Consider the following 14146-nt stretch of genomic DNA (forward strand, 5'->3'; position numbering starts at 1 on the left):
TTATAAAACAAAGACACAACCTATGTAATATGCAGCCAGGAATTGGGATTACAATAGAGAACTTCACCTGATGGGTGTTTGTGATGCAAGAACAAACTCAGAATGAATGAGTGAATTAAGTAGACAAGTAAAATAAATTTAAGCCCCTGTAACTTCCAGGCACTTGACTGTGTTGCAAAAGCTTTGAAGGTCAGACTCTTCCTAAACTTTCAGACATGCACAGCATAGTGGAGGAGTTCATAAGAGATTTCAGCAAGACGTTTGTGGGTTGGGAAGAATCAGTCAAAGATTCATAAAATCTCCCTTGTAGATGAAAGCACATAGGGGTTTTTTTGTTTGTTTGTTTTTGTTTTTGTTTTTGCCAAATTCTGTCTCCAAACTTGGACCTATGCTAATCCTCTCTTCGAGTTTCTTCCTTGTGTTTTCTCCTAGAGGTCTGGCAGGAGAACAACAAATAAGCAACTGGAGAAGGAGAAACCACACAGAACTAACAGAGTTCATCCTCCTGGGATTGTCAGATGACCTGCAGCTTCAGGGAGTGATCTTCGTCTTTCTGTTCATCACCTACATGCTCAGCATCACTGGGAACCTGACCATTATCACCCTTATCCTGCTGAATGCCCACCTCCAGACACCCATGTATTTCTTCCTCAAAAACTTCTCCTTATTAGAGGTTTCATTCACCACTGTTAGCATACCCAAGTTCCTAAGCACTCTGATTACAGGAGATAAAACCATTTCCTTTAATGATTGCATTGCTCAATTCTTTTTTTTCATTCTGTTGGGAGTCACTGAATTTTACCTGCTGGCTGCCATGTCCTATGACCATTATATTGCCATCTGCAAACCTCTGCATTACATGACCATCATGAATCCCAGAGTCTGCATACTCCTTGTCTTCTCTTCGTGGCCGATTTCATTCTTAATTGTATTCCCTGTACTCATGTTGCTCTTAAACCTTAATTACTGTAGGTCTAATATTATTGACCATTTTGCCTGTGATTTTTACCCCCTGCTGCAACTTTTTTGTTCAGACACAAAATTCCTAGAGATAATGGGGTTTTCCTGGTCTCTGTTTACTTTAATGTTCACCCTGGTAATAATAATTCTGTCCTACATATATATCATTAGAACAATTTTGAGGATTCCTTCTGCTAGTCAGAGGACAAAGGCCTTTTCCACCTGTTCATCCCCATGATTGCCATCTTCATTTCCTATGGCAGCTGCATTTTCATGTACATTAATCCAGCAGCAAAAGACATAGTGTCTCTGAGCAAGGGTGTTATTGTGCTAAACACCACAGTAGCCCCCATGCTGAACCCCTTTATTTACAGCCTAAGGAACCAGCAAGTCAAGGGAGCCTTCATGGACAGGGCAAGGAAGATTGCATTTTTCTCAAGCAAATGAAATGTTATGGTTTTACAAATTAGACACATTGCAGGGCAATTTAAAATATACAAACATGAAATTTGAGCCACCTTTAAATGGCAGTGGTCTTCCTGCTATCCTTATTCATTCTTTCTTTCTAAGAGTTTATAAGCACATTTAATATATTTCCCATTCAGATGAAATAACTTCATAAGTTTTTCTGGTTCCCATTCTTCTGAAACTTTGATTAGTTTCAACGTCTTGATTATTAATTCTTTTAATTTGTAAATGTAATTTACTTTGCATTTTGTTTAGGAAAATGATTATCACACAGAATGGAGGAGGCACTGTAATTATTGATGTGATATTTTCCTTACTCTATATAGAAAATATAATTTTGTGATTTTCAGTGATCTTTGCCAGAAATCCTTTCACAATCTTGCAGTTTCTCTAGGAAAAACAACTCTTCAAATGCCATATGATTTTTTGAAAAATGTGAAAGCTTTCATTTAAAAACCACAGAACATTGCTCACTAAATAGGGTGTTTTCACATAATTTATCTATTGTCAAAAAAAGAATAGATACTTAACATATATACTTTTGTAGATATGCTGCTAAATACATCTCCTTATTTCCAAAATCCATTATGACTCACTAGATATAGGTAGATATACAAGTAGATGCAGACATACATACATGTATACATACAAACACATACACATACTGTAGAAAATAGTGAAGAAATACCATCTTAGATATGTAGAATAAGTTGGATTTCTCTAATTCCATGGTGTAAGTTTTGCTTTCTGATAATGCTGAAATATATATGTATAGCTCCCTTCTAGTTTTGGACTAGGCTGAAACTGGGCATGTGTCTAAATTATTTGATGCCTAAAAAGCAAAATCATTTAAGTTTTATATAAAATAAAATCTTCATAACAGATCATAACAGATCATAACTTTCATATAAAGTTAGAATTTCACCTGTTAAAATACTCCTCCACTCACTCTACTTAAGGTATTAAGTGCCTAAAGTATTTTGGAAAGATGGATGCGTGTTTCTCTATGTGTGTGAGAGAGAAAATGAAAGAAAATTATGAATACAATAAAGTATTCTAAATAATATAAATGATTATTTAGTAATAGAAAATATACTATAATCCTAACTCATGCCATACCATTCCTAATGATTTCTATGTAACATATTCAACTGAGAAATACAGCGCAGGAATTATAGAGAAAAAAATAAAATAAGTAATAGAAAATTGAAGGGTATTCAAAATGTAATAGACAACTTATGAATGGTTTCTCAATTTCATTCTATCTGAAGTATATTTTGTATATGAAAGAAGGCAAATAGTTGACAAAGTTAGGGTTTCTATGTCCTCTCAATATATATTTTCCCAGAGGTAAATCAGGTGTCAGATATCTGGCATATATAATGTACCATAGGGATGAGAATGAACCTTTCAAGCACACAGCATAATTAGCTATCAATAAATAGTAGCTATTATTATAACATTGTCTTTATTAACTGCTATGGTTGTGAATAAGTACAAATTATATTTATAAAGTGGTGAGAACACTTAACTTGAGATTTACCCACTTGTATTTTTAAAGGCACAATATAGTATTGTTAACTGCAGGCAAAATGTAGTACAGTGAACAATGTTCTTCAACAGTATTCATCTTCAACATCTTGAAAACTTATCCTTCTTACAGAACTGAACTTTATACCAGCTAATAGCAACTCCCCATTGCTGACCCTGCCCCACGCTAAGATAGTTGCCATTCAACTCCATTTCCATGAGATAGACTGATTTTAACACCTCATAAAAGTGGAATCATGCATTTTTTTGTCCTTCCACTTGTTTCACTTAGGGTAATGTCCTCCAGATTCATCAGTGTAGTGTCATATCTTTGATAGAAATAAAAATGGAAGAGAAAGAAATAAACTACCCCACAATGATCAGAGTTTGTCCTGCTGAGCCTTTCTGATGATCCTGATTTTTTTTTCATTTATTTATTTTCAGCATAACAGTACCATTATTTTTTCACCACAACCAGTGCTCCATGCAATCTGTGCCCTCTATAATACCCACCACCTGGTACCCCGACCTCCCAACCCCCGACCACTTCAAACCCTCAGATTGTTTTTCAGAGTCCATAGTGTCTCATGATTCACCTCCCCCTCCAATTTACCCCAACCCCTTTCTAACTGCCCATGTCCTCCATGCTTTTTGTTATGCTCCACAAATAAGTGAAACCATATGATAATTGACTCTCTCTGCTTGACTTATTTCACTCAGCATCATCTCTTCCAGTCCCATCCATGTTGCTACAAAAGTTGGGTATTTGTCCTTTCTGATGGAGGCATAATACTCCATAGTGTATATGGACCACATCTTCCTTATCCATTTGTCCGTTGCAGGGCATCTTGGTTCTTTCCACAGTTTGGTGACTGTGGCCATTGCTACTATAAACATTGGGGTACAGATGACCCTTCTTTTTTACTACCTCTGTATCTTTGAGGTAAATACCCAGGAGTGCAATGGCAGGGTCATAGGGAAGTTCTCTTTTTAATTTCTTGAGGAATCTCCACACTGTTCTCCAAAGAGGCTGCACCAACTTGCATTCCCACCAACAGTGCAAGAGGGTTCCCCTTTCTCCACATCCTCTCCAACACATGTTGTTTCCTGTCTTGCTAATTTTGGCCATTCTAACTGATGTAAGGTGATATCTCAATGTGGTTTTAATTTGAATCTCCCTGATAGCTAGTGATGATGAACATTTTTTCATGTGTCTGATAGCCATTTGTATGTCTTTATTGGAGAAGTGTCTGTCCATATCTTCTGCCCATTTTTTGATATGATTGTCTGTTTTGTGTGTGATGATCTTGATTTCTGATTCTGATTTTACTCTGCCTATTTATCCCAAACATGTAAAGTGTCAATGGAAACCTAACAGTCATCACCCTAACTTGGGTGAGCTCTCCTCTACAGAGGCCTCTGTATTTCTTAGCTAGAACTTGTCTTTCTTAGAAATTTCATTTTCAATTACATGTATTCCTCGATTTCTGGGGTTAATTATCACCAGGGATAATATCATTTCCAATAACAGTTGTGTTGCCCAACTATTCTTTATTTTCATAGGGGCAACTGAATTTCAAATTCTAATTGCCATGTCCTTTGATCACTATTATTGCCATTTGCAAGCCCCTTCATTATACAACCATCAAGAACAGGAAACTCTGTAACCTGTTTATGCTATGTGCATTGCTGGGCAAGTTTCTGATCATTTTCCCACCACTTATACTGGTTTACTCAGCTGGATTACTGTGTTTCCAATGTCATTGAACACTTTGCATGTGACTATCTTTCCTTTTTGCAATGGACTCATTCAGATACATGACACTTTGTAGTAACTGACTTTTGCTTGGTTGGGGTACTTTGCTATTTACTTTGGCTTTGGTGATTTTGTCTTACATATACATCACAATTTGTTCTATTTATTTGCTAACACCAAGCCAGTCCACAGGAAATAGTGAAAGGGTCCTCTAAGCAAAAAGAGAGCCTAAAAGTAGTAGACCAGAAAGGAACAGAGACAGTATACAGTAACACTCACCTTATAGACAATACAATGGCATAGCATGTCTAAATTCATTTCTTTCAATCGTTAACCTGAATGTAAATGACCTAAATACCCCAATCAAAAGACACAGGGTATTAGAATGGATAAAAACACAAAACCCATCAGTGTGCTGTCTACAAGAAATTCATTTTAGACCCAAAGACACCTCCAGATTTTAAGTGAGGTGGTGGAAAACAATTTACCATGCTAATGGACATCAAAAGAAAGCTGCGGTGGCAATCCGTTTATCAGATAAATTAGATTTTAAGCTAAAAACAACAATAGGAGTTGAGGAAGGACACTATATCATACTCAAAGGGTCTGTCCAACAAAAGGATCTAACAATTTTAAATATCTATGCCCCTAACATGGGAACAGCCAACTAAATAAACCAATTAATAACAAAACCAAAGAAACACAACAATAATAATACAATAATAGAAGGGCACTTAAAACCCCCCTCACTGAAATGGACAGATCATCCAAGCAAAATATCAACAAGGAAATAAAGGCCTTAAATGACGCACTGGATGGACATTGTAGATATATTCAGAACATTCCATCCCAAAACAACAGAATATGCATTCTTCTCTAGTGAACATTCTCCAGAATAGATCACATCTTGGGTCACAAATCAGGTCTCAACCAGTACCAAAAGACTGGGATCATTCCCTGCATTCTTGTTATCATTCTATATTCAGCGTTTTTGTATACTTTATTTGATACCTACTAGCTTGGAGTGCCACTTTTATGGAGATGTTTTAGTATGATAAAAATGTAATGTTTTCATATAAGATTAAGTTGTCCCAGTATTTTACTCAGCAAAAGAAGAATGGGAGATTCTATTCTTGAGAGAAATCCTGATTCAGGAAATTCAGGAAATGTTCCCCAAAATGCTGTGCACATTTAGTTATTTTCTCATTTAGATTATATGCAAAATATTCCATGTGCTTCTAGCTGATTTCTTATGCACTTTCTATCTCTTTGGGCATTATCCCAAAAGTTTCTGGTTCCAATATTGGTGCAACTGTTGATAACATTTGTACAATCCTTAGTGTATTTTCCTCTAGGCCCTTGTTGGCACATTTGATTCACTGGAGTATTTGCTCTGAGACATGAGTATATATGGTAAATAAAAATGTGCATTAGGCAAGAGAAAATCCACATGAAATCTTCTTCCAAAAGGTCCAAAGTAACTCCAAATCTAACTTCTCTTCACTATTTTAGCTCCCATACGTATAGGGAAAAGTGTGTAAAAGAATATTAGTTACAGAAATAAAGTAGCTCCAATGTATTGAGAAATACTGGTTTTTAAAATACTGAATCTCTTAACCTAAAACTGAAATAGTTGTCATTTTGCTTTTTTTTTTAACCATTTCAACCAGCTGATGATGTCATTTGTGTGACAAATAGAGGTAAGATTGTAAAGTTGTAGTCAACAGAAAATTTCTTTTTCTTAGCACTGATTCATTAATGTTTACCTTAACTTTATTTTGGAATACATAGAATAATTTGGGTTTCTTATGTCAGCTGTATTTATCAAGGATTATGAAAAATGAGTATGTTACATTTCCTGTTTGTCATAATATTTTATTCCTCTATTACTTTTCATACAATTATTGTCTCTCAATTTGATCTTCCTCATTGAATACATGTTTAATAAGTAGTAAATGTGCTGGTTTCAAGCAGAAAGACTTAGGAATTCCAATTCTACTATCAACTAACATCTGATGTCTGATCTTGCTTATTATACTTAATCTCTTTCATTGTCAGTGTCTTCAAATTAACATAGATAACTCACACTGAGTAAATGAGATAAGTGCATACAGTCTTTCACTGTCTCAAAAATGGTTTTGGTGTTTAACGTGGGGCTATATTCCTCAAATATGTTCATTGACTTTATTTTGGGGAGAATAAAGATAATATTAACCACTGTTTGGGAGTACATTTTATACAGATTTTGTATGATTTAATTTTACTTTTTCTTAAATTTGTCCTCATGACTATTCCATGAATTATTATTCCTATTTTTTAAATGAAGGAAAAAGTAAAATTCAGAGAGATTAAGTAACTTGTCCAAAGTCACAATACTATGAGTTGCATTTTCAATCCATTTCTCTTTGAAGGCAAAGCCCACAAGTGCCCCAATAGTATCATTCCTTATAAATAAATATTAAGGTCTGATGCTTTATGTTTTTGAAGAATTCCTTTCCTTCTTTACATTAAAAATTATACCCAAATATAGATACCTAGTTAACAAATTGAGATAATCAGGATATATGTAGAATATCTTTATGAAAACCTACAGATTTTGAGAGTAATTTATGATTACTGCTTTCCCTTCATTATTCCTATTCATACTGGTTGATGCTTTGATCTGATTTGGGATCCAAATTCTCCCTTTCTATTAGGAAAAAAAAACAGGTAATTTTTTTCAGGGTACTGAGGGAAAAAAGATTCTGATCCAATTTGAGGAATATTCTGAGACATTACTAAAGTAATAATCTGAAAAAAAAAGAAACTAAATTGGTCCTTCATGAGATTTTTTATATTCACCATAAAGTTCTTGCATGACATTAGCTGTAAGCAAACATGGTCAGGAATGGAGTGAATCATTCCAGAAAAAAAAAGTTAGTGGTTGTTATAAAACCAAATTATTACTCAAGATACCACATTAAACCAATATTTTGTTCTCTTATTTGACAAATTAGCCTCACATCTAAATCTAACACCAAGAAAAGGAGTGTCACGTGAGAGAGAAAGAGAATTAGAAAATTGTGTGTTAATTTGTGGGTGAAAATAGCAAGTAGCTTGTTTATACAATATGTTAATTTTCACTTTCAATGAATGACACACTTGATTCAACAATTAGATAGATATCCATGACAGAGTAGAATTCATTGAAAAGAAAGGAGCAGGGGCCCCTGGGTGGCTCAGTGGGTTAAAGCCTCTGCCTTCAGCTCAGGTCATGATGCCAGGGTCCTGGGATTGAGCCCCGCATCGAGCCCTGCATCGGGCCCCGCATCGGGCCCCGCATCGGGCTCTCTGCTCAGTGGGGAGCCTGCTTCCTTCTCTCTCTGTCTCTGCCTGCCTCTCTGCCTACTTTTCTGACAAATAAATAAATGAAATCTTTAAAAAAATTAAAAAAAGAAAAGAGAGGAGCAAATGGGACCACAAATCTTGTGAACATAAGTTACATATGACTGGGTAAAAGAAACATGGATAAGTAGTTAGGAAGGAAAGCTTGAAATAATCTTTTAGAGTCTTGGATATATTTTTCATGACTCTACCAAAAACATCACAGAAATAACTTACAGATCAAAGAGTGTACACACAGTGTTAATTATTGAGGATTATTCATTGAGAACAATGACTGCTATGATTGAAATATCGATCATACATTTGAATTGCCATAAGTTTGTTTACAAAATATGTCACTGTGATGTCTGTTTAAAAGCCCTTCAGCCTGCTTCCTCTAGTCCTGAGAAATAGCAAAAGAAATGTTCATTTCCTGTGATTTTCACATGCTTTCACCATAGCATTGGCACTATCCATCTTCGTTGGAATTTGGAATTTGCGTTAATCAACAGCAACACTTCTTTGCTAAACAGTGTGAAGTGAGTGAAAAGAGAACTCAGACATGTTGGGGAAAAAGAGATCAAGAAACTTCACAGTATTATGATGTATTATATACCAGTAATCAATAAGTCTACATCTTAAACTAAATATCCTATTGCAAAACTTCCTTCATGACTCTGAATTGAACACTTTACTATTTAGTGAGAATACACAGATTGAGGGATATGATAATGGACTGGTTTGATTTACTGAGAAAAATTTAACTTCACTTTAAAATGCATTGTATTATTTAAGTTATTATTATTCAGGAAAAGAATATAAAGGGAGTTCATGGGCTGTCTTATCCTGTACTCCAAGGTGTTGACCTAATAAAGCTTCTATAAATGTAGATAAAAGGAAATATATAAAATTATAATATGGGATAGAAAGCAGAATTCATATATAAAGAATAATACCAACAACATTTAGATAGAAGAAACTCTGAAAGAAAAAATGTTCTATAAAATAATTTTAGATATAAATACATTGCTTCTTTAGCCCATGAATGTGTAAATCGACCTGCTAAATTTCTACCATGCCTTCTGTCTATAGTCCGAGGACATCATGTCAAAGAATTCATTAACTGTGGCTTCAGATAAGGTACAGGAGGTTGGAAAAGAAGAATGTGAACCAGAGTAAAAACTTTGGAATTTTGTCACAATGTTAAAAATTGAACTTCATTGACTTTCAAATTTTGGTCACATCCCCAGTTGAGTGACCTCCCTATAAACATACCGTCTTTTCTATGTTATACTTCTAAGTAATAATGCTAATACTAATACTAATAATACTAAGTAATAATTCACCTAATTCATGTGACAGAAATGAGGAAATGAGACAATTTGTGGTTGGAAGAGGACAAAGATTTTCTCAATGGGAAGGGAATCCATCAGGGAATTACTCTGAAGAGTCAACAGGAAGCATTTCTATTCCAGTTATCAAATATTCAGAAAAACCTGGGTTAAAATTCCTGTTCTTCTCATGTAGGGCATGTATTGCAGATAAGATTTTTAAAAATCTTTTTAGAATCAGTTCCCAATCAGTGAAATGAAGGTTTCATGAAGAAACATTCTATGTAAAACACAGAGTGTGGCACAGCTAAAAATTTACTTTAAACATGTCACCTACTCGGGGCGCCTGGGTGGCTCAGTGGGTTAAGCCGCTGCCTTCGGCTCAGGTCATGATCTCAGGGTCCTGGGATCGAGTCCCGCATCGGGCTCTCTGCTCAGCAGGGAGCCTGCTTCCTCCTCTCTCTCTCTGCCTGCCTCTCTGCCTACTTGTAATCTCTCTGTCAAATAAATAAATAAAATCTTAAAAAAAAAAAAAACATGTCACCTACTTTTATTAAGTTTTCTTAAAGTTCTCTTACATTAAATTAATTAAATTAATTTAAGTTAAACTAAATTAAATTAGTTTACTTCCACAGACCAACCCCAGCAGCTTTCTATATGTAATCCCCTTTCTCTAATCCTTCTGTTTGTGTTTTCTCCTCTAGTCTACACAAAAGAAGAAAAGAAATGAAAAACCACACAGAAATAACAGAGTTCATCCTCCTGGGATTGTCAGATGATCCACAGCTTCAGGGGGTGATCTTTGTCTTTCTGTTCATCACCTACATGCTCAGCATCACTGGGAACCTGACCATTATCACCCTTACCCTGCTGGATTCCCACCTCCAGACTCCCATGTATTTCTTCCTCAGAAATTTCTCCTTGCTAGAGGTTTCATTCACAACTGTCAGCATACCCAAGTTCCTGGGCACCCTGATTACAGGAGATAAAACCATTTCTTTTAATGACTGTATGGCTCAGTTGTTTTTTTTCATTCTGTTGGGAGTCACTGAATTTTACCTTCTGGCTGCCATGTCCTATGACCGTTACATTGCCATCTGCAAGCCTCTGCATTACATGACCATCATGAATCCCAGAGTCTGCATACTCCTTGTCTTTGCCTCTTGGTTGGCTTCATTCTTAATCATATTCCCATCACTCATGCTGTTCATACAGCTTGATTACTGTAAGTCCAACGTTATAGATCATTTTACCTGTGATTATTTCCCCTTACTACACCTTTCTTGTTCAGACACAAAATTCCTAGAGACAGTGGGTTTTTCCTGTGCTGTGTTTACTCTACTGTTCACTTTGGCATTAATAATTCTGTCCTATATATATATCATTAGAACAATTTTGAGGATTCCTTCCGCTAGTCAGAGGACAAAGGCCTTTTCCACCTGTTCATCCCACATGATTGTCATCTCCATCTCCTATGGCAGCTGCATTTTCATGTACATTAATCCAGCAGCAAAAGACAGAGTGTCTCTGAGCAAGGGTGTTGCTGTGCTAAACACCTCAGTAGCCCCCATGCTGAACCCCTTTATTTACAGCCTAAGAAACCAGCAAGTCAAGCGAGCCTTCATGGACAGGGCAAAGAAGATTGTATTTTTCTCAAGTAAATAAAAAAAAAATTAAAATGTTGTCATAAATTAAAGACATACTCAAGAACAAGTAAATAGGAATCAGGGCCCTGCAAAAGTCTATGAATATCCACATAGTTTCACTAGAGTTCTGTATCATTGCTTATATTTCTATTGCCAGCAAAATACTGAGGATATTTGAGAAATATTGTAAAATACATATATACATATGTAGATATATGTACAAATATCAAATATATACATATATTTGAATATATATATATATTTCCACTTAAATTTCAATCACTTTCTCATGCATTCCTCTTCTGTGAGATAGTCTTTTCACTCTGTAACTATGAGACTGACCATATTTCCTTCTAAATATTTTTAAATACCTTTTTTTTTTTCACAATAAAACTTAGAAAATCAAAGAAAGACAAAAAGACACTGTAAGATCAATGAGTTAAAATCATTTTATGATTTTACCAGGAAACATTCTTTGAAGGAATTCAGAAAATATTGTCATGTTTAACATTATTTTGATTTTACTCTACAAAAACTGTAAATATTACTTAGTCTTATTGGAATATTACATGTACCATCCTCTCCATATGATAGCATACTTAGTAACTATGTAAAAAACTATCACTAAGAAAGTGATGTATTTACTCTTTTTGAGAAGTCTCAAGTATTTTTGAAGTACCCCGTTTAAAATTTTCTGTGCCATATAATTTACCAATTTAAAATGCAATTATGAAGTCACACTTATTTATGGAAAACATGAAGTAGCCCATATTTCTAGCAACTCCTTAATTAACACATAAATCATATCAGTTCTTTAAAAAAGCCTGAAGACATAAATATTCCTAGATACCAAATATGAGTATATTTACTGTTTCTTTTTTTTTTTTAAGATTTTTTAAAAAGACATACAAATGGCTATCAGGCACATGAAAAAATGTTCATCATCACTAGCCATCAGGGAGATTCAAATTAAAACCACATTGAGATAGCACCTTACACCAGTTAGAAAGGCCAAAACAACATGTGTTGGAGAGGATGTGGAGAAAGGGGAACCCTCTTGCACTGTTGGTGGGAATGCAAGTTGGTGCAGCCTCTTTGGAGAACAGTGTGGAGATTCCTCAAGAAATTAAAAATAGAACTTCCCTATGACCCTGCAATTGCACTACTGGGTATTTACCCCAAGGATACAGAGGTAGTGAAAAGAAGGGTCATCTGTATGCCAATGTTTATAGCAGCAATGGCCACAGTCGCCATACTATGGAAAGAACCAAGATGTCCTTCAATGGATGAATGGATAAGGAAAAGGTGGTTCATATACACTATGGAGTATTATGCCTCCATCAAAAAGGATGAATACCCAACTTTTGTAGCAACATGGACGGGACTGGAAGAGATGATGCTGAGTGAAATAAGTCAAGCAGAGAGAGTCAATTATCATATGGTTTCACTTATTTGTGAAGCATAACAAATAGCATGGAGGATATGGGGAGTTAAAGAGGAGAAGGGAGTTGGGGGAAATTGGAAAGGGAGGTGAATCATGAGAGACTATGGACTCTGAAAAACAATCTGAGGGGTTTGAAGTGGCGGCGGGGTGGAAGATTGGGGTACCAGGTGGTGGGTATTAATTATAGAGGGCACGGATTGCATGGAGCACTGGGTGTGGTGAAAAAATAATGAATACTGTTATGCTGAAAAAAAATTAACTAAACAAAAATGATTTTATTTATTTATTTGGCAGACAGAGATCACAAGTAGGCAGAGACGCAGGCAGAGAGAGAGAGAGAGGAGGAAGCAGGCTCCCTTCTAAGCAGAGAGCCTAATGCAGGGCTTGATCCCGGGGCCCTTGGATCAGGACCTGAGCCGACAGAAAAGGCTTTAACCCACTGAGCCACCCAGGTGCCCCACATTTGCTGTTTCTTAATAGTGTATTTATTTTTTAAAACAGATTTTACTTATTTATTTGACAGAGAGAGAAGTTACAAGTAGGCAGAAAGGCAGGCAGAGAGAGAAGGGGGGTAAGCAGGCTCCCTGCTTAGCACCACATGGGGCTCAATTCTAATTGACTGAGATCATGACCTGAGCTGAAAGCAGAGGCTTAACTCTCTGAGGTACCAAGGTGCCTGTTAGTAGTGTATTTAAATGCTTGACTTTAAACTGCTCTTTTTGATAACCAACACCTAAGATAATAAGTTTCTGATACCTTTTTTGGCTCTTTTGATATAATACCTTACAAATACAATTCATTTAAGTGCAAATGATGCAAAACCTTATTTGTTTCATTATATACTTTGTTCATAGAAAAATCATTTTAACAAAATTCAGTTACAAGCTCACTATCATTGTGTTTATTCAGTACTATACTGGATGTTCTATCCAGGAGACTAGCAGGACAAGCACCAATACATTTACTAATATTGGAAAGGAAGAAAAAAATATATCTTTCTTAGCAAATCATATGATGTTTCCTCCTAAGGCCTTAGTGCATTCACACTAGATTGTATTTAAACCAGACAACACTCCTCTTCCAGATATATGCATGTCATCTCAATAAGTCCTCCCCAATTTCTCTACATACAATTTTAGTAGCCCCCCACTTCCAACGTTTTTCAGTTTTCTCTTTCTTTACAAAACAGTTATTAATTTATAAAGGACCCTATAATTTAGGAATTAATTATGTTCATTGCTTATTGTCTGTTTTCTCTCACATCCCTCAGCCCAGGAGAGCAGAGATCTCCAACTCCCCTGCAGACAAAATGCTGTGGTCCACACAGAAGGGTGCAGGGCCTGACTAGATGCTTCCCAAAAGCCAGTTGTGCTGTGTCTTCTCAATTCTGCATTCAGAAAGCCCACATCAGTAGCTTGAAACCTGCCATGTGAGAGACTTCACTTCCTGGAACAGGATCAGCTCTACAGATCAGCCCCTCACCTCCACCCCCTGAGAAGCCGTTGTTAGACTTTTACCAGAAGTCACTAATACTCTTCCCTTAGAACTGGCATCTGCCACGTAGTGGGTTTTTGATAAACATGTTTTAATATATAAATACATTTGAATAATTTAGAATGGTTGCAATGCTACTGTTCTGACTAAATAT

General features: G+C 35.8%; 1 protein-coding gene and 2 pseudogenes across 1 annotated transcript; all 3 read left to right on the top strand.

Annotated features, from left to right (window-relative positions):
- Window positions 1-388: 388 nt before the first annotated feature.
- Window positions 389-1407, top strand: LOC132020355 (olfactory receptor 6C1-like; annotated as a pseudogene).
- A 749-nt stretch (window positions 1408-2156) lies between these two features.
- On the top strand, window positions 2157-4929 carry LOC132020356 (olfactory receptor 6C3-like; annotated as a pseudogene).
- A 5205-nt stretch (window positions 4930-10134) lies between these two features.
- LOC132020752 (olfactory receptor 6C1-like) lies at window positions 10135-11073 on the top strand. Its single transcript, XM_059404902.1, has one exon. The coding sequence runs from the start codon at window positions 10135-10137 to the stop codon at window positions 11071-11073; it is 939 nt and encodes a 312-aa protein (XP_059260885.1).
- Window positions 11074-14146: the final 3073 nt, after the last annotated feature.

The sequence above is a fragment of the Mustela nigripes genome, chromosome 6 (assembly GCF_022355385.1).
Source record: "Mustela nigripes isolate SB6536 chromosome 6, MUSNIG.SB6536, whole genome shotgun sequence".
Lineage (NCBI taxonomy): Eukaryota > Metazoa > Chordata > Mammalia > Carnivora > Mustelidae > Mustela > Mustela nigripes.